The 20050-nt window shown below is 38.6% G+C and overlaps 1 protein-coding gene and 1 long non-coding RNA gene across 4 annotated transcripts in view; one reads left to right on the top strand and one right to left on the bottom strand.

The window, feature by feature from the left end:
• LOC309622827 overlaps positions 1–20050 on the top strand; it is a 153017-nt gene that overhangs the window by 53734 nt on the left and 79233 nt on the right. The gene's annotated exons all lie outside the window — the stretch shown is intronic.
• Positions 1–20050, bottom strand: part of RAD50 (RAD50 double strand break repair protein) — a 111439-nt gene that overhangs the window by 78476 nt on the left and 12913 nt on the right. For all 3 annotated transcript variants that reach the window (XM_082378897.1, XM_082378895.1, XM_082378896.1), the window contains one exon: positions 1771–1922. In XM_082378897.1, coding sequence (XP_082235023.1) covers positions 1771–1838 — 68 coding nt within the window. In that variant the 5' untranslated portion in view covers positions 1839–1922. The remainder of the gene's footprint in view (positions 1–1770; positions 1923–20050) is intronic.

The raw sequence follows: 20050 nt of genomic DNA, 5'->3' as shown, positions 1-20050 counted from the left end.
TTTCTCATGAAATAAATTTTTGATAGTATAAAAAATGAGTTGTATATACATGAAATGTACATTACTAAAACTTTAAAAATATTTGCCTTATATGTAATATTTTATTGTTTTTATTTTATGGTAAATAAGTTCTCAAAGTGTAAATTATATTGATTTAGAAGAAAGATAATTTTTGCCTATTATTTTTGTATTGTTTTGTTTTTGACTGTACAGCTTAGATAAGGGATTGTTCAGTAAAAGACACACAGTAAAAGGAGTGTAAAGGCAAACCTTAGTGATGCCCATCCAAGCAAATCCAAGGAAGATTCTTAATCAACAGACCTAAGTTCTACGGTCACAGTGACAAAGCAATCAAATAGACAGAATTGCCTCAGGGTCTTTTAAATAAGTTCCCTACTTCATTATACCCAGGGCCAGAAGCATCCCTGCCCTTGGATTCCAAGAGATCTCTCAGCATCTTTCATCAGAAGGATAAATCGACCATTTTCTTTCATGTCTTCTGTCCAGTATCTGTTAACAACTAGATTAGGTGAGTGGACGCAGTGTCTGTCTATACTGTCATTTTATATGTATTCTGAAAATATTACACTGAATGTACTAAGAATGTTTTGTAGGGGGATGGAATGGACAAAGATAGACCAGGAGATTAAGACATTAGACCAGGGAAAGATGATGGTAGCCTGAACAAGAATGGTTCTCACAGAGATGGAGAGGAACAGACTGAAGAGCCAGTTAGGCAAAATCCATAGGACTTGGTAATGAACTGAATATAGATGGCAAGGAAGCTGTCAAGACAGACTTAGCTCCGTGTCACTGGACGGATGGGGGTGTCATTCACTGAGATAAGGAGGTCTATTTTGTATAGCAATAGCATTATCCTAATTAATACAGAGGTTATTTGTGACCTTAGTTGGAGCTGTTTCAGTACAAGAATGGGGCTAGAGTAGGAGTCAGGAGGATGTCAAGAAATGGAGACAGTGAGTATCAACAACTCTTTTGAAAAAATTGTCTGTGAAGGGGAAGATGGAGACAGACCGTAACTGGAGTGAAATGAAATCTGAGGTGTGGGAGAGACCTGAGTATGTTTAAAAGCCAGTGAAAAGAATCCACTTGACAAGCCAGTAGCTAGTACAGTGTATCTAGCACATGACAGGTGTGACACATTACTGATTAAATAAAGAAATTATTTAATTAGTTTAACAAATGAATAAATGAAAGGAAGGGATAAGATGATAAGTAATTTGCTCAGCAAGGATAAAGCCATGAATTCAGGGCAGCCTACCTAATTCCAATATCCATACTCATTACAATATGATACCTGCCCTTAACAGAATGACAACAGTTGAAAGGGACCTGTCTGCTTATCTCATCCTTCCCTATAGACATGATTACTAGCACTTTTCATTCATTCAATCTATATTTGAGTGATTATGCACCTTCAATTCAGCAACTGTCCATAAATTACTCAAAGGAGTGGAGCATTATCACTAAATCTTTAATGGGATCATTCTGTTTAACTGATAAATAGTATCAAATAAATAATTAAATGTTGATAGTGGACAAAGCTGCGCAGGTATAGAGTCAAGGTGGATCTCTATACTTTCTGCTCAGTTGTGCTAAGAAACTAAAACAGCTCTAAAGATAAAGTCTGTTAAAAAATTAATAAGTTCCCCTAAAATAAACTTACAGTAGTAGTAAAAAAAACCATAGTTTTATAGACCTAAAGACAAAAAAATGAACAGATAATTCAAATATATAATAAACACCTACTTTGTTCTAGTAATGACTCCTTCCAGGGTTTTAAATTCTGTCTTTTTGCTTTTCTGAGTACAAACCATAGATCTCTGCACAGCTACAAGTTCTCCATTGACATCACGAAACTGCAGACGAATCTGTGCTCTAACATCTGTTTCTTGAGCAACCTTTGAAGGTAAAGAGAGAAAAATTATGCTACCTTAATAAGTATCAGAACATTAGTTCTGAAAGAAAATATATAAGCAATCTTACTCATCAAAAATGAAAAAAAAAGAAAAACATCCAAAATAAATGAGATTACATATCATTCAAAATACAGAAGGACACTGAATAGCCAAAGCAATCTCGAGAAAGAAAAACAGAGCTGGAGGAATCAGGCTCCCTGACTTCAGACTACGCTATAAAGCTACAGAAATCAAAGCAGTATGGTACTGGCACGAAGACAGACTTACAGATCAACAGAACAGGATAGAAAGACCAAAAATAAACCCACACACCTATGGTCAATTAATCTACGAAAAAGGAGGCAAGAATATACAGTGGAAAAAAGAAAGTCTCTTTAATAAGTGGTGCTGTGAAAACTGGTGAGCCACATCTAAAAGAATGAGATTAGAACATTCTCTAACACCATACACAAAAATAAACTCAAAATGGATCAAAGACCTAAATGTAAGACTGAATACTATAAAACTCTTAGAGAAAAACATAAGCAGAACACTCTTTGACATAAATCACAGCAATACCTTTTTGCATCCACCTCCTAGAGTAATGGAAATAAAAACAAAAATAAACAAATGGGACCTAATAAAACTTCAAGCTTTTGCACAGCAAAGGAAACCATAAACAAAGGAAAAGACAACCCACAGAATTGGAGAAAATATGTGCAAATGATGTGACTGACAAGGGATTAATCTCCAAAATATACAAACAGCTCAACAGCTCAATATCAACAAACAATCCAATCAAAAAATGGGCAGAAAATCTAACTAGACACTTCTCCAAAGAAGACACACAGAGGAGTGATCAAGATGGTGGAGTAGTAGGACATGAAGCTCCCCTTCTCCCATAAATACATCAAAAATACATCTACATGTGGAATGATTCTCACAGAATATCTACTGTAAGCTGGCAGAAGACCTCAGACTGTTGAAACGGAAAGAAAATCTCCAGTAAGCGGGTAGGAAAAAAGAAGAAAATAGCGAGAAAGCAATTGGGATGGGACCTGCACCCCTGGGAGGGAGCTGTGAAAGAGGAAAGGTTCCTGTACCCTGGGAACTCCCTCACCGGTGGGGAGATTGGCTAGGACAGAAGGGGAATTTCTGAGCCTCATAAGTGAATGCAGCACTGGGTTTGTGGCAGCCAGAGCAGAGGGAGAACTACACAGATGGTCAGTGCTGCCACCCTGCACTCCCTAGCCTGAGACACTCTTCCACCAGTGCGGGCAGGGGCTGGGTGCTGGAACTCTGGCTTCGGAGATCAGAACCAGAGAGAGGACTAGGTTTGGCCGTGTGGAAACAGCCTGCAAGGGGACTGGAATCCAGTGTGAGCGCAACTGAGGGTGTACTCAGAGGAAGCCTGGGCCGCCTTAGAGGCCAGTCACCATTGTTTTGGGGCTGCATGAGAGGAGGAGCAGGACCCGGATTGTAGCCTTTTTCCCTGTGTGTGTGGTCTCAGAGGGCAGGACACTGCCTGCACAGGCTCCAGGAGTGGTCTCCTGGCCCCCGCTACCTCCCTCCCAGAACTCAGGAGTGGTCGCAATCCACTGCCACTACCCGTTCAGATGCCAGGAGTGGTCGCAAGCCCCCACTGCCTCCATCCCAGACCCCAGGAGGGGTCGTGAGCCTCGTTGCCTCCCTCCCGGACCCCAGGAGTGGTCCTGAGGCCCTGCCGCTGCCTGCCTGGACTCCAGGAGTGGTCACAAGCCACCTTGATTCCCATTATATGCTCTTAGGGTGCTCCTGAGCCACCACCACAAACCTGAGGACCAGGCACGAGCTGCCACATCTGCACACCCGCTATCAAGAAAATAACCAGCACACGCTGAGGAAAGAGGCGATAGGCATCCATACTAAAAAGAGCCCTTGCACCAAATATATTAAACTCACACAAGCTACAGAGAAACACCCCTATGTATAAATAGCCCTCCACAACCACAGTATATAATTGTTTCTCCTAAACTCACAAAGTAAAAGAAATATAAATAAAATGAAAGAGCACAGCAACCACTCCCAAAGACCAAGAGAATTCCCCTGAAAGAACAAACAATGAAACACACCTCTTCTAATAGACACCAGTTTCAAAAAGGAGATAATGAAAATACTGAAGGAATTAAAAAAGACTATTGATGGAAATGTAGAATACTGTAAAAAGGAACAAGAAGCTATAAAGAAGAACCAAGAAAAATTAGAAAACTCATTTGCAGAGACGAAAGCTGAGCTAAAAGCAATGAAAAGCAGAATGAACAATGCAGAAGAATAAATAAGTGACCTGGAAGATAGAATAACAGAAACCACCCAATCAGGACAGCAGACAGAAAGCCAGATTCAAAAAAAAAAAAAAAAAAAGAAAGCAACATAAGAGACCTATGGGATAATATAAAGCATTCCAATCTACACATAATAGGGATCCCAGGAGAAAGAGAAAAGTGGATCAAAAATGTATTTGAAGATGGGTTTCCCTGGTGGCGCAGTGGTTGAGAGTCTGCCTGCCAATGCAGGGGACACGGGTTCGAGCCCTGGTCTGGGAAGATCCCACATGCCGCGGAGCAGCTAGGCCCGTGAGCCACAATTACTGAGCCTACGCATCTGGAGCCTGTGCTCCGCAACAAGAGAGGCCACGATAATGAGAGGCCCGCGCACCGCGATGAAGAGTGGCCCCCACTTGCCGCAACTAGAGAAAGCCCTTGCACAGAAACGAAGACCCAACACAGCAAGGAAGGAAGGGAAGGAAGGGAAGGAAGGGAAGGAAGGGAGGGAAGGGAGGGAAGGGAGGGAAGGGAGGGAGGGAGGGAGGGAGGGAGGGAGGAGAGAAAGGAAGGAAGGAAGGAAGGAAGGAAGAAAGAAAGAAAGAAAGAATGAATCCTGGTCAAAAAAGGTGATGATTTACTTTTAAAAAAACTGTATTTGAAGAAATTATGGCTGAAAACTTCCCAAACCTAAAGAAGGAAACAGATATGCAGGTTCAGGAAGCACAGAGGGTTCCAAATAAAATAAACCCAAACAGACCTACATCAAGACATATAATAAAAATGGCAAAATTTAAAGATAAAGAGAGGATTCTAAAGGCAGCAAAAGAAAAAGAGTTAATTACTCCGCATCTGCACACAATACTTCACAAAGAGTTAAGTGGACTCCATAAGGCTATCAGCAGATTTCTCTACAGAAACACTGCAGGCCGAAAGGGAGTGGCAAGACATATTCAAAGTCCAGAAAGGGAAAAACGTGCAACCTAGGATACTCTACCCAGCAAGATTATCATTTAGAACAAAAGGAGGGCTTCCCTGGTGGCACAGTGGTTAAGAATCCGCCTGCCAATGCAGGGGACACGGGTTTGAGCTCCAGTCTGGGAAGATCCCACATGAGGCGGATCAACCAAGCCCGTGCACCACAACTACTGAGCCTGCACTCTAGACCTCAAAAGCCACAACTACTGAAGCCCGCGCGCCTAGAGTCCGTGCTCCACAACAAGAAGCCACAACGAGAAGCCTGTACACTGCAACAAAGAGCAGCCCTCCATCACTGCAACTAGAGCAAGCCCGTGAGTAGCAACAAAGACCCAACACAGCCAAAAATAAAAATAAATAAAATAAATAAATTAAAAAATAGAGAGGTAAAGAATTTCTCAGAAAAGCAAAAACTAAAGAATACAGCAATACTAAACCTATCCTAAAGGAAATATTGAAAGGCCTTCTCTAAATAAAAAAGAAGAATCTACAGGAAAGAGAAAATCACAATTGGAAAGTAAATCACTTAAATAAGCCAATACACAGATTAAAAAAAAATCAAAATATTTCTGTGAAAGTGATGATAACCACAATGAAGAGCAAAAGAATGATCATGAAGATGTAAAAGAGAACATCAAAATTGTAATATGAGGAGAAGAGTACGAAAATGTAGATTTTTTTTTTTCCTACTATGGGTTTGAGCTTATATGACTACCAGTCTAAGGAAAATACTGGATTGGCCAAAAGGTTCATTTGGTTTTTTCCATAAGATGCCTCTAGTGGCACTTAGCTCTCTTTAACTTCATTCAAAACAATTTTGTTAGATTGTATGTGACAGCTGTCATATCAGCGTGCATTTAAAAAAAGACTTCTCGGGCTTCCCTGGTGGCGCAGTGGTTGAGAATCTGCCTGCTAATGCAGGGGACACGGGTTCGAGCCCTGGTCTGGGAAGATCCCACATGCCACGGAGCAGCTGGACCCGTGAGCCACAACTACTGAGCCTGCGCGTCTGGAGCCTGTGCCCCGCAACGGGAGGGGCCGCGATAGTGAAAAGGCCCGCGCACCGCAATGAAGAGCGGTCCCCGCACCGCGATGAAGAGTGGCCCCCGCTTGCCGCAACTAGAGAAAGCCCTCGCACGAACCGAAGACCCAAACACAGACAAAAATAAATAAATAAATAAATAAATAAATAATAAAGTAGCTATTAAAAAAAGACTTCTCAAAATTGGTGAATTTTTGTGTAGCCATTTAATATTGAAGATGGAAGAAAAAAAGCAACACTTCTGGTATACTGTGCTTTATTATTTCAAGAAAGGTAAAAACCCAACCAAAATGCAAAAAGAGATTTGTGCAGCGTATGGAGAAGGTGCTGTGACTGATTGAACGTGTCAAAAGTGGTTTGCGAAGTTTTGTGCTGGAGATTTCTCGCTGGACGATGCTCCACGGTCGGGCAGACCAAGTTGATAGCGATCAAATTAAAAAATTAATTGAGAACAATCAACGTTATACCATGCGGGAGACAGCCGACATACTCAAAATATCCAAATCAAGCACTGAAAATCATCTGCACCAGCTTGGTTATGTGAATTGCTTTGATGTTTGGGTTCCACGTAAGTTAAGTGAAAAAAACCTTCTTGATTGTATTTCTGCATGTGATTCTCTATGTAAACGTAATGAAAACATTCTGTTTTTAAAACAAATTGTGACGGGCAATGAAAAGTGGATCCTGTACAACAGTGTGGAACAGAAGAGATCTGTGGGGCAAGCGAAATGAACCACCACCAACGACACCAAAGGCCAGTCTTCATCCAAAAAAGGTGATGTTGTGAATATGGTAGGACTGGAAGGGAGTCCTCTATTATGAGCTCCTTCCAGAAAACCAAACAATTAATTCCAACAATTACTGCTCCCAATTAGACCAACTGAAAGCACTCAATGAAAAGCGTCCAGAATTAGTCAACAGAAAATGCATACTCTTCCATCAGGATAACACAAGACCACATGTTTCTTTGATGACCAGGCAAAAACTGTTACAGCTTGGCTGCGAAGTTCTGATTCATCCACTGTATTCACCAGACATTGCACCTTCAGATTTCCATTTACTTTGGTCTTTACAAAATTCTCTTAATGGAAAAAATTTCAATTCTCTGGAATACTGTAAAAGGCACCTGGAACAGTTCTTTGCTCAAAAAGATAAAAAGTTTTGGGAAGATGGAATTATGAAGTTGCCTGAAAAATGGCACTAGGTAGTGGAACAAAAGGGTGAATACATTGTTCAATAACGTTCTTGTGAAAATGAAAAATGTGTCTTTTATTTTCACTTAAAAACCGAAGGCACTTTTTGGCCAAGCCAATAGATATAGGAAGGGGTTAACATACTTGAAAAATAAGGTAAGCACAAATCAAAAACATACAATAGATTCACAAAAATGAAAAAGAAGAAAACATAAGTATAATACAAAAGAAAACCATCAAACCACAAAAAAAAAAACAGAAAGGGACAAAGAAGAAATACAAAATCAACAGGAAAACAAGGTTTAAAATGGCAATAAATACATACCTATCAATAATTACTTTAAATGTCAATGGACTAAATGCTCCAATCAAACAACACAGAGTGGCAGACTGGATAAAAAAACAAGAGCCTACAATACACTGCCTATAACAGACCCACCCTATGGCAAAGGACACACACGGATTGAAAGTGAGGGGCTGAAAAAGATATTTCATGCTAACGGAGATGACAAGAAACCAGGGGTCGCAATACTTATATCAGACAAAATAACTTTAAAACAAAAGCCATAAAGAAAGATAAAGAAGGACACTATATAATGATAAAAGGAAGAATACATGAAAAGTATTTTACACTCGTCAACATACATGCACGTAATATAGGAGCATGCAAATACAGAAAATAATTACTACAAGACACAAAGGAAGAAATTGACAGGAATAAAATAATAGTAAGACTTTAACACCCCACTCAAATCAACAGACAGATCTTGCAGGCAGAGAATCAATAAGGCAACAGAAATCCTAAACAATACAGTAATACAGTTAGACATAACTGATATTTGGACATTACAGCCAAAAAAACGCAGAATATACATTCTTTTCAAGCACACATGGAACATTCTCTAGGACTGACCACATACTAGGGCACAAAACAAGCCTCAACAAATTTAAGAGTATAGAAATTATCTCAAGCATCTTTTCTGACCACAACAGCATGGAACTAGAAATTAACCACAGAAAAAGAAAGAGAAGAAAACAATTACATGGAGACTAAACAACATGCTACTAAAAAACCAATGGGTCAACAATGAAATCAAAGAGGAAATTAAAAAATACATTGAGACAAAAGACAATGAAAACACAACCATACGAAAACTATGGGATGCGGCAAAAGCAGCTCTTAGAGGGAAGTTCATAGCAATACATTCCTTCCTCAAAAAAAACAAGAGGGCTTCCCTGGTGGCGCAGTGGTTGAGAATCTGCCTGCCAATGCAGGGGACACGGGTTCGAGCCCTGGTCTGGGAAGATCCCACATGCCGCAGAGCGGCTGGGCCCGTGAGCCACAATTGCTGAGCCTGCGCGTCTGGAGCCTGTGCTCCGCAACAGGAGAGACCGCGATGATGAGAGGCCTGCGCGCCACGATGAAGAGTGGCCCCCGCTTGCCGCAACTGGAGAGGGCCCTCGCACAGAAGCGAAGACCCAGCACAGCCATAAATAAATAAATAAATAAAAATTTAAAAAAAAAAAAACACAAGAAAAATCTCAAATAAACAACATTAACCTACCACTTAAAAAAATAAGAAAAAGAAGAACAAACAAAACCTTAAGCTGGCAGAAGGAAGGAAATAATAAAGATCAGAGAGAAAATAAATAAAATAGAGATCTAAAACACAATAGAAAAAAAATCAAGAAAACCAAGAGCTGGTTCTTTGAAAGGATAAATAAGATTGACAAACCTCTGGCCAGGCTCACCAAGAAGAAAAGAGAGAGAACCCAAATAAACAAAGTAAGAAATGAAAAAGGAAACATAACAGCTGATACCACAGAAATTCAAAAAACCATAGGGAGTACTATGAACAATTATATGCCAACAAATTCAACAACCTAGAAGAAATGGACAAGTTTCTAGAAACATACAGTCCACCAAAATTGAATCCAGAAGAAACAGATCATTTGAACAGACCGATCACTAGAAGTGAAATAGAATGTGTAATTAAAAAACTCCCTACAAACAAAAGTCCAGGACCAGATGGCTTCACAAGAGAATTCCACCAAACATACAAAGAACTTATACTGATCCTTCTTTAACTCTTCCAAAAAATGGAAGAGAAGGGAACACTCCCAAAGACATTCTATGAAGTGACCATCACCCTGATACCAAAACCAAAGACAACACCAAAAAAGAAAATTACAGGCCAATATCTTTGGTGAATAGAGATACAAAAATTCTCAACAAAATATTAGCAAACCAAATCCAACAACACATAAAAAGATCATACACCACGATCAAGTAGGATATATCCCAAGTTCCCAAGGTTGGTTCAACATACACAAATCAATCAATGTGATACATCACATAAACAAAAGAAAAGACAAAAACACGTCATCTCAATAGATGCAGAAAAAGCATTTGACAAAATTCAACAACCATTCATGACAAAAAGTCTTACCAAAGTGGGTACACAGGGAACATAATAAAAACTATTTATGACAAACCCACAGCCAATATAATACTCAATGGTGAAAAGCTGAAAGCCTTCATGCTAAAATCTGGAACAAGACAAGGATGCCCAGATGACTTCCCTGGTGGTCCAGTGGCTAAGACTCTGCACTCCCTATGTAGGGGGCCCAGGTTCAATCCCTGGTCAGGGAACAAGATCCCACATGCCACAACTAAGAGTTCACATGCTGCAACTAAAGATCCTGCATGCCGCAACAAAGATCCCGAGTGCCACAACTAAGACCCGGCACAGCCAAATAAAAAACAAATAAGTAAATGACAAGGATGCCCATTCTCATCTCTTTTATTCAACGCAGTACTGGAAGTCCTAACCACAGCAATCAGACAAGAAAAAGAAATAAAAGGTATCCAAATTGGAAGGGAAGAGGTAAAACTGTCATTATATGCAAATGATAATATATATAGAAAACCTTAAAGACTCCACACAAAACCTGCTAGAACTGATCAATTCAGCCAGGTAGCAGGATACAAGATTAACATACAGAAATCGGTTGCGTTTCTTTACACCAGCAGTGAAATATCAAAAAGGGAATGTAAAAAAACAATACCTTTTAAAATTGTAACCCCGGGACTTCCCTGGTGGTGCAGCGGTTAAGAATCCACCTGCCAATGCAGGGGACATGGGTTCAATCCCTGGTCCAGGAAGATCCCACATGCTGCAGAGCAACTAAGCCCATGTGCCACAACTACTGAGCCTGTGCTCTAGAACCCGCAAGCCACAACTACTGAGACCACATGCCGCAACTACTGAAGCCTGTGCGCCTACAGCTCCGGCTCTGCAACAACAGAAGCCACCGCAATGAGAAGCCCGCACACTGCAATGAAGAGTAGGCCCCTCTCGCCACAACTAGAGAAAGCCGGAACGCAGCAACGAAGACCCAATGCAGCCAAAAATGAATGAATAAATAAATAAAATTTTTAAATGATAATAAAATAAAATCGGAACCCCAAAAATAAAATACTTAGGAATAAACCTCACCAAGGAGGTGAAAGACTTATACATTGAGAACTATAAAACATTAATTATAGGAAACTGAAGATGATTCAAAGAAATGAAAGATATCCCATGCTCTTGAATTGGAAGAATTATTACTGTTAAAATGGCCATACTACCCAAAGCAATCTACAGATTTAATGCAATCCCTATCAAATTACCCATGATATTTTTCACAAAACTAGAACAAATGATCCTAAAATTCATATGGAACCATAAAAGACCCAGAATTGCCAAAGCAATACTGAAGAAAAAGAACAAAGTAGGAGGCATAACCCTTCCAGGTATCAGACAATACTACAAAGCTACAGTATTTGCACCAAAACAGACATATGGATCAATGGAACAGAATAGAGAGCTCAGAAATAAACCCACACACCTACGGTCAATTAATCTTCAACAAAGGAGACAAGAATATACAATGGGAAAAAGACAGTCTCTTCAGCAAGTGGTGGGAAAGCTGGACAGCCATATGTAAATCAATGAAGTTAGAACACACCCTCTCACCATACACAAAAATAAACTCAAAACGGCTTAAAGACTTAAACGTAAGACATGACACCATAAAACTCCTAGAAGAGAACACAGGCAAAACATTCTCTGACATAAATTGTAACAATGTTTTCTTAGGTCAATCTCCCAAGGTAATAGAAATAAAAACAAAAATAAACAAATGGGACCTAATCAAACGTACAAGCTTTTGCACAGCAAAGGAAACCACAAACAAAACGAAAAGACAACCTACAGAATGGGAGAAAATATTTGCAAACAATGTGACTGACAAGGGCTTAATTTCCAAAATATACAAATGGCTCATACATCTCAACAACAGAAAAAAACAACCCAATCCAAAAATGAGCAGAAGACCTAAATAGACATTTCTTCAAAGAAGAAATACAGATGGTCAATAGGCACATGAAAAGATGCTTAACATTGCTAATTATTAGAGAAATGCAAATCAAAACTACAATGAGGTACCACCTCACACCAGTCAAAATGGCCATCATTAAAAAGTCTATAAATAACAAATGCTGGAGAGGGTGTGGAGAAAAGGGAATCCTCCTACACTGTTGGTGGAAATGTAAGTTGGTGCAGCCACTGTGGAAAACAGTATGGAGGTTCCTCAGAAAACTAAAAATAGAATTACCATATGATCCAGCAATCCCACTCCTGGGCATATATACAGACAAAATTATAATTCAAAAAGATACACATATCCCAATGTTCACAGCAGCAATATCCACAATAGCCAAGACATGAAAACAACTTAAATGTCCACCGACAGATGAATGGATAAAGAAGGTGTAGTACATATATACCATGGAATACTACTCTGCCATAAAAAAGAATGAAATAATGCCATTTGCAGCAATATGGATGCAACTAGAGATTATCATACTAAGTGAAGTAAGTCAGAAAGAGAAAGACAAATACCATATGATATCACTTATATGTGGAATCTAAAATATGATACAGGGACTTCCCTGTTGGCACAGTGGTTAAGAATCCGCCTGCCAATGCAGGGGACACCGGTTCGATCCCTGGTCCGGGAAGATCCCACATGCCACAGAGCACCTAAGCCCGTGTGCCACAACTGCTGAGCCTGTGCTCTAGAGCCCGTGAGCCACACTACTGAGCCTGCATGCCACACCTTCTGAAGCCCACACACCTAGAGCCCATGCTCCACAACAAGAGAAGCCACCGCAATGAGAAGCCCATGCACCACAACAAAGAGTAGCCCCAGCTTGCTGCAACTAGAGAAAGCCTGTGCACAGCAACTAAGACCCAACGCAGCCAAAAATAAAAATTAAATAAAATAAATTTTAAAAAAATAATAATAAAAACTAAAATATGACACAAATGAACCTACCTATGAAATAGAAACAGAATCATGGACATGAGAACAGACTGGTGGTTGCCAAGGGGGAGGGGGTTGGAGGAGGGATGGAGTGGGAGGTTGGGGTTTGCAGATGTAAACTTTAATATACAGAATGGATAAACAACAAGGTCCCACTGTATAGCACAGAGAACTACATACAGTACCCTATGATAAACCATAATAGAAAAGAATATGAAAAAAAGAATGTATATATATATATATATATGTATAACTGAATCACCTTGCTGTACAGCAGTTAACACAACATTGTAAATCAACTATACTTCAGTGAAAAAAAAAAAAAGACATACAGATGGCCATCAGGCACATGAAAAGATGCCCATCATCACTAATTATTAGAGAAATGCAAATCAAAACTACAATGAGGTATCATCTCACACTGGTCAGAATGGCCATCATCAAAAAGTCTAGAAACAATAAATGCTGGAGAGGGTGTGGAGAAAAGGAAACCCTCCTACACTGCTGGTGGGAATGTAAATTGGTACAGCCACTATGAAGAACAGTATGGAGCTTCCTTAAAAAACTAAAAATAGAGCTACCATATGATCCAGCAATCCCACTCTTGGGCATATATCTGGAGAAAACCATGATTCGAAAGGATACATGCACCCAAAAATTTACTGCAGCACTATTTACAATATCCAAGACATGGAAGCAGTGTAAATGTCCATCCACAGATGAATGGATAAAGAAGATGCGGTAATATATATATATACAGTGGAATATTAGCCATAAAAAAGAACAAAATAATGCCATCTGCAGCAACATGAATGGACCTAGAGATTATCATACTAAGTGAAGTAAATCAGACAAAGAAAAATATATGATATCACTTATACATGAATGTAAAAAACCTTATTTACAAAACAGAAACAGACTCACAGACTTCAAAAACAAACTTATAGTTACCAATGGGGAAAGGTGGTGGGGGGGAGGGATAAATTATGAGGTTGGGATTAACAGATACACAGTACTATATATAAAATAGATAATCAACAAGGACCTACTGTACATCACAGGGAACTCTACTCATGGGAAAAAAATCTGAAAAAAATAGACATATGTATATGTATAAATGAATCACCTTGCTGTATACCTGAAACTAACACAACACTGTAAATCAACTATATTCCAATATAAAGTAAAAAAGATTTTTTAAGTAAATTAAAAAAATACATAAGAAGGGAAAGAATACTGTTTGATTTACTAGAACTGTATTATCTACCTCCATTATTCAGCATCATTAGGAGATCAGCTATGTGGATTTTTCAAATAAATGAATTTCATCCTTTTATGTACCAAAAGTGTTTTTTAAAATATTTTAAAAAACAATCACAAGCTTACAGAAAAGTAGAAATACAGTATACACCATGACTTTTCACCCAAACCACTTGAGAATAAGCTGCTGATCTGATATCCCAACACTGGTATTTCCTATAAAACATGGGCATTTTCAACCATAAAAATCAGGAAATTGAGAGTGATATATTACTACCATATGGTCCTCAGATCCCATTCAATTTTTCCAATTCTTCCAATATGTCCTTTACAACAATAGGATCCAGTTCAGAATTACACACAGTGTTACACATTGTTCAGAATTACACATTGTTGTCATGTCTCTTTACTTTCTTTCAGTCTGGAACAGTTCCTCAGATTTTCTCTTTCATGACTAGTAATTTAAAAAATTACCAAATGTTATTTTATAGAATATCTCCCAAAATTTGGATTTGCCTAATATTTCTTCAGGACTAGAATCAGATTATGCATCTTTGCAGCAATATTACAGAAGTGATGATATGTTCCTTACATTGCATCTTATTGGATGGGCACGATTTCAATTTATTTCATTACTGAGGATGTTACCTTCAATCTCCTGGTAAAGGTGGTTATCTACCAGGAGATATTCCTGGCAGAATATTATTTTTTCTACTTTGCTGTTAATAAATATTTGGGAAAGAGATACACTGAGACTGTGTAAATGTCTCATAACCTCATCAAGCTTTTCCTCCATTAGTTTTAACATCTCTATTAATGTTTCTTAAATGAATGATTACTGTGATAGCTATCAAAGAGTAATTTTCTAATTCCATTATTCCTCCTACACTTATTAGTTAAGATTCTACTATAAGGAAGGGTTTTGTCCTTCACACCCGCCCCAACCGCCACCTTGGTTTTCATTTTTTAAATATCACTATGGCCTCATGCATTCCTCTCTTGGGCTCCAATTCCCAACCAGGTTTTTGTGGATGCCCTCCTCTCTCAGCCTCATCTACTGGTTTTTGCGGGTTTTTTAAAATAAATTTATTTATTTATTTTTGGCTGCGTTGGGTCTTTGTTGCTGCACGCAGGCTTTCTCTAGTTGTGGCCAGTGGGGGCTACTCTTTGTTGTGGTGCACGGGCTTCTCATTGCGGTATCTTCTTTTGTTGTGGAGCACGGGCTCTAGGCGCATGGGCTTCAGTAGTTGTGGCACGTGGGCTCAGCAGTTGTGGCTCGCGGGCTTAGTTGCTCCGCAGCATATGGGATCTTCCTGGACCAGGGCTTGAACCCATGTCCTCTGCATTGGCAGGTGGATTCTTAACCACTGCGCCATCAGGGAAGTCCCTCATCTACTGGCTTTTGGACCTCCATCATGGTGTATTATCTTTATATATTGCTGACTTTGATTTGCTAATATTTTGTTATTGATTTTTGCATGCATGAGAGTTACCCATCTGTAGTTTTCTTATAATGTCTTTGGTTTTTGGTAACACAGTAATACTACCTTCATAAAATGAGTTGGGACATAGTTCCTTTGCCTCTTTTCTGAAAGAGTTTATGTAGAACTGACACTATTTCCTCCTAAAATGTTTTGTACAACTCACCAGTAAAATCATCACAACCTGAAGTTCTTGTTAAGTTTTTAACTACAAATCAACTTCTTTAGTAGGCATATTTCTTCTTGCGTAAGCTTTGGTAGCTTATGTTCTTAAAGGAATTTTTCCACTTCATCTAAGTTACTGAATTTATTGGCATAAACCTGCTAGCAGTATTCCCTTATTACCTACATAATGTCTGTAGGATCCACAGTGATGTTGCCTCTTTCATTCCTAATACTGGTAACTTATGGCTTTTTTATCACTTTGCTTAGAGGCTTATTCATTTTATTGATTCTTTTTTTTAAAAGAACCATCTTCTGGTTTCACTGGTTTTCTCTGTCTCTGTATTCTGTATCACTGATTTTTGCTCTTATCTTTAATTTCCCTCCTTTACTTATTTTGAATTTAATTAGCTCTTCTTTTTCAAGTTTCTTAAGATAGAAGCTCAGGTAATTAATTCTAGACATTTTTTCTTTTCTAATATAAACATTTTATTCTATAAATTTCTAAGCATTAGTTAGCTGCATTCCACAAATTTTTTGTATGATATGCTTTTATTTAAAGTATTTTTGAATTTCCTTCATGATCCCTTTTTTGATCCATGGGTTATTTAGAAATGTACTGCCTAATTTTCAAATATCTGGGGATTTTCTGTTATTGATTTCTAGTTGAATTCTGTTGTGGTCAGAGAACACATTCTGTATGACTTCAATCCTTTAAAATTTGTTTTCACTTGTTTTATGGTTCAAAATATTTGTGAATGTTTTACAGTGGTTGAAAATAATGTGTATTCTGCTGTTCACTGGTAGAATGTCCTATAAACATCAATTAGGCTAATTTGATTAATTGTATTAAAGTTTTCCACGTCCTTCTGATATTTTGTCTACTCTTTCTGTTTCTTTACCAAGAGGGGTATTGAGATCTCCAACTATAATTGCAGATTTGTCTATTTCTCCTTTAGTTCCATAGATTTTTTTTGCCTCTTCCATATCAAAGCTCTACATTTAGAGTTGTTATATCCTCTTGGTGAACTGACTCCTTTATCATCATAAAACATCACTTCTTATGACAATGTTACTAGTTCTGCAGTACACTGTCTGATATTAATATAGCCGACTCAGTTTTCTTTTTATTAGCTGGCATATTTTAATATGCCAACTAAAGGATTTTCCATCCTTTTACTTTTAACCTATCTGTATTATTATATTTAAAAACACATTATTCCCTCTAAAAAATAATACAAATGAATGTATATGCAAAACAGAGTCACAGATACAGAAAACAAATTTGTGGTTACCAAAGTGGAAGGGAGAGGGACAAATCAGAGGTATAGGATTAACAGATACAAACTACTACATATAAAATAGATAAGCAACAAGAATACACTGTATAGCACAAGGAACTTTACCCATTTTCTTGTAAAAACCTATAACGGAGTATAATCTGCAAAAATACTGAATCACTATGCTGTGCACCTGAAACTAACACAATATTGTAAATCAACTATACTTCAATCAAAAAAAAAAAAACCCCCACTGGTATTCCTTTTGCTTTATTTAGGTCTTTTTGTTATATCTTCTATTCCATTCATTAAACTTCACGTTTTCCTTTCCATCTGTCTACATATTTACAAGATTTGTAATTTAAGATCGTCCGCTAATTCTGTCATCTCTTTCATTTTTTATCTATTTCTATGATTTCATTTTCACCTGGATATGGGTTCCTTGCATGCCTGGTAACTTCTGATTGTGAATTTTACATTGTTGAATGAATAATTTTGTTTTACTCCTTTAATGAGTGTTGAATTTGGTTCAGGCACGCAGCTAAGTTTCTTGAGGCTTGATCCTTTTTTTTTTTTTGGATGCACCACGCAGCATGCGGAACTTCCCCTCCCAGGGATCAAACCAGGGCCCCCTGCAGTGGAAGCACGGAGTCTTTTAACCACTGGACCTCTGGGGAAGTCCAATATTTAATGGTGGATATTGTTTCTTTACTTGGCCGAGCTGCACAGCTTACAGTATCTTAGTTTCCTGACCAGGGATTGAACCCGTGCCCTCAGCAGTGAAAGTGCGGAGTCCTAACCAATGGATCACCAGGGAATTCCTTAGAGGCCTGGTCCTTTTGAACGTTTGTTTTTAAGGTTTGTAAGGGGGCATCTACAGCAACCTTTACTCTAGGACTAATTTCCTATCACTTCCCCTCAGCCTCAAGAACCTCCTTTAACATTTCTTAAATGGTAAAGATCTGCTGGTAACTAATACCTCTACCTTTTTTTTTTCCCAATCAGAAAATGTTCTCCATTTCATCTTCAATTTTTGAAGGATATTTTTGTTGTATATAGAATTTTAGATTAATTTTTATTCCCCAGCACTTTAAAGATGCTGTCTCACTATCTCATGGCTTGGAAATTTTTGATGAGAAGTCAAAAATCATTATTTTTCCCCTCTGCATAATGTGTTACTTTTTCCTCAGTCTGCTTTTAAGAATTCACCTCTGGTTTTCAGCAAGTTTAGTATAATATGCAATATAAGTGTGTTTATGCTGCTTGTTATGTGTTGAGCTTCTTGGGTCTTTTTTATAATTTTATTTCTCTGTTGGGATCTTTTCCCACATTACGGCCAATTTCCTTCAAATTCTTGAACTTATGTGTCATAGCTTTTAAAATCCTTGTCTGCTAATTCCAAAATTTGTCATCTCTGGATATGTTTCTATTCACTTTTTCCTCTCAGTTATGGATTACATTCGTTTCTTCATATACACACTAATTTTTTATTATATCCTGGACATTGTAGATGCTACAATGTGAGTTTGGATTGTCCTGACATCCTTTAAAAAGTGCTGAGTTTTGTGCTAGAAGGCAGTTAATTTATTGGCTACTCAGCTTGATTCTGTCAAAGCTTGTTTTAGGATTTGTTAGGATGGCCTTTCTGAGGCCTCAACAGAATACTAAGGAGTTCCACAAGCTCCTCCTACTCTGGCATATCATGACTCAAATGTCTCCCAGCATTGTGTAAACTCTAGAATCTCCATTCAGTTCACAATCCCACTCCTCTACTCCAGTAGTTGTTCACTGCTAGTCCTCACTGAATCTCATTCTGGAACACATGCAGCTTAGTATTTGGCCAAAGACTCATGGGCTCCTTGTACAGATTCCTGGTGCCCCATCTCTGCACAAAAACCCCACCCCTGTACCCTGCCTCACAATTCACAACCACCTCAGCAAACCCAAACTTCTTTCTTTGTTTCATCTGCCTAGTGACTCCTGTTCTCTGTTGGGTTCTAACTCTATGCACTGAAGTTTGCAAAATATCCCTAGGTAGAAAACTAGAATAAATGTGTAGTCACCGCATATATTTCTCTTTTCTCAAAAATCACAGCCCTGCACCATCTGTTGCCCAATGCCTGAAAAGAGTGGATTCAAATATTTTTTCCAGTTTTATAGTTGTTCATCTTGGGAGCACAAGTATGATACTCACTACTCTATTGCAACCAAAATCACAAGCCCTGGATTCAGCCTTTTTTTAAAATCATAAATAACTTTTGTTGGACTTTTCATGACTTTTGGGCATAAATTTAACTTTTATATTAACTCATCAAATTGTTTAACAAATATTTATTAGGCACTTTGTAGCTTTCATTTGTTGTTTTGGTTCAAAAATGACAGGTTTTTTAAAAAAATAAATTGATTTATTTATTTTTGGCTGCATTGGGTCTTCGTTGCTGTGTGCAGGCTTTCTCTAGTTGCGGCGAGCGGGGGCTACTCTTCATCATGGTGAGCAGGCTTCTCATTGCAGTGGCTTCTCTTGTTGCAGAGCACAGGCTCTAGGCACGCAGGTTTCAGTAGTTGTGGCACACAGGCTCAGTAGTTGTGGCTCGCGGGCTCTAAGAGCACAGGCTCAGTAGCTGTGGCACACGGGCTTAGTTGCTCCGCGGCATGTGGGATCTTCCCGGACCAGGGCTCGAACCCATGTTCCCTGCATTGGCAGGTGGATTCTTAACCACTGGGCCACCAGGGAAGCCCCAAAATGACAGTTTTTTCCTTTGAAGCATGGAAGACAGAGAGGTTAAACAAAGAGTAGAGAAAGGAATGTTAAACATCATCATAAGAGAAGTACAGGTTGCTTTGGGAGCACAAAGTAGGGGCATCTAACCTATTTAGGAGAGTTCTGGGAAGGTTTTCTAAAGGAAGTGAATATTTAAACTGAGACCCAAAAGAGACAAGCAAGAGTTCACAGATGAAAAGATCTGAGTCACTGAATGGCTAAAGTAATTTCAGAATGTTTGGTGCAGAAAGTAGGGAAAAGGGAAGTAAAGACAGAAAATGGTTTCAGTAATTAAAAGCTT

Source organism: Balaenoptera borealis, assembly GCF_965194805.1.
Source record: "Balaenoptera borealis genome assembly, chromosome: 2".
NCBI lineage: Eukaryota > Metazoa > Chordata > Mammalia > Artiodactyla > Balaenopteridae > Balaenoptera > Balaenoptera borealis.
The sequence above is the reverse complement of the archived record's forward strand: the minus strand, read 5'-3'. Positions and strand labels throughout refer to the sequence as shown.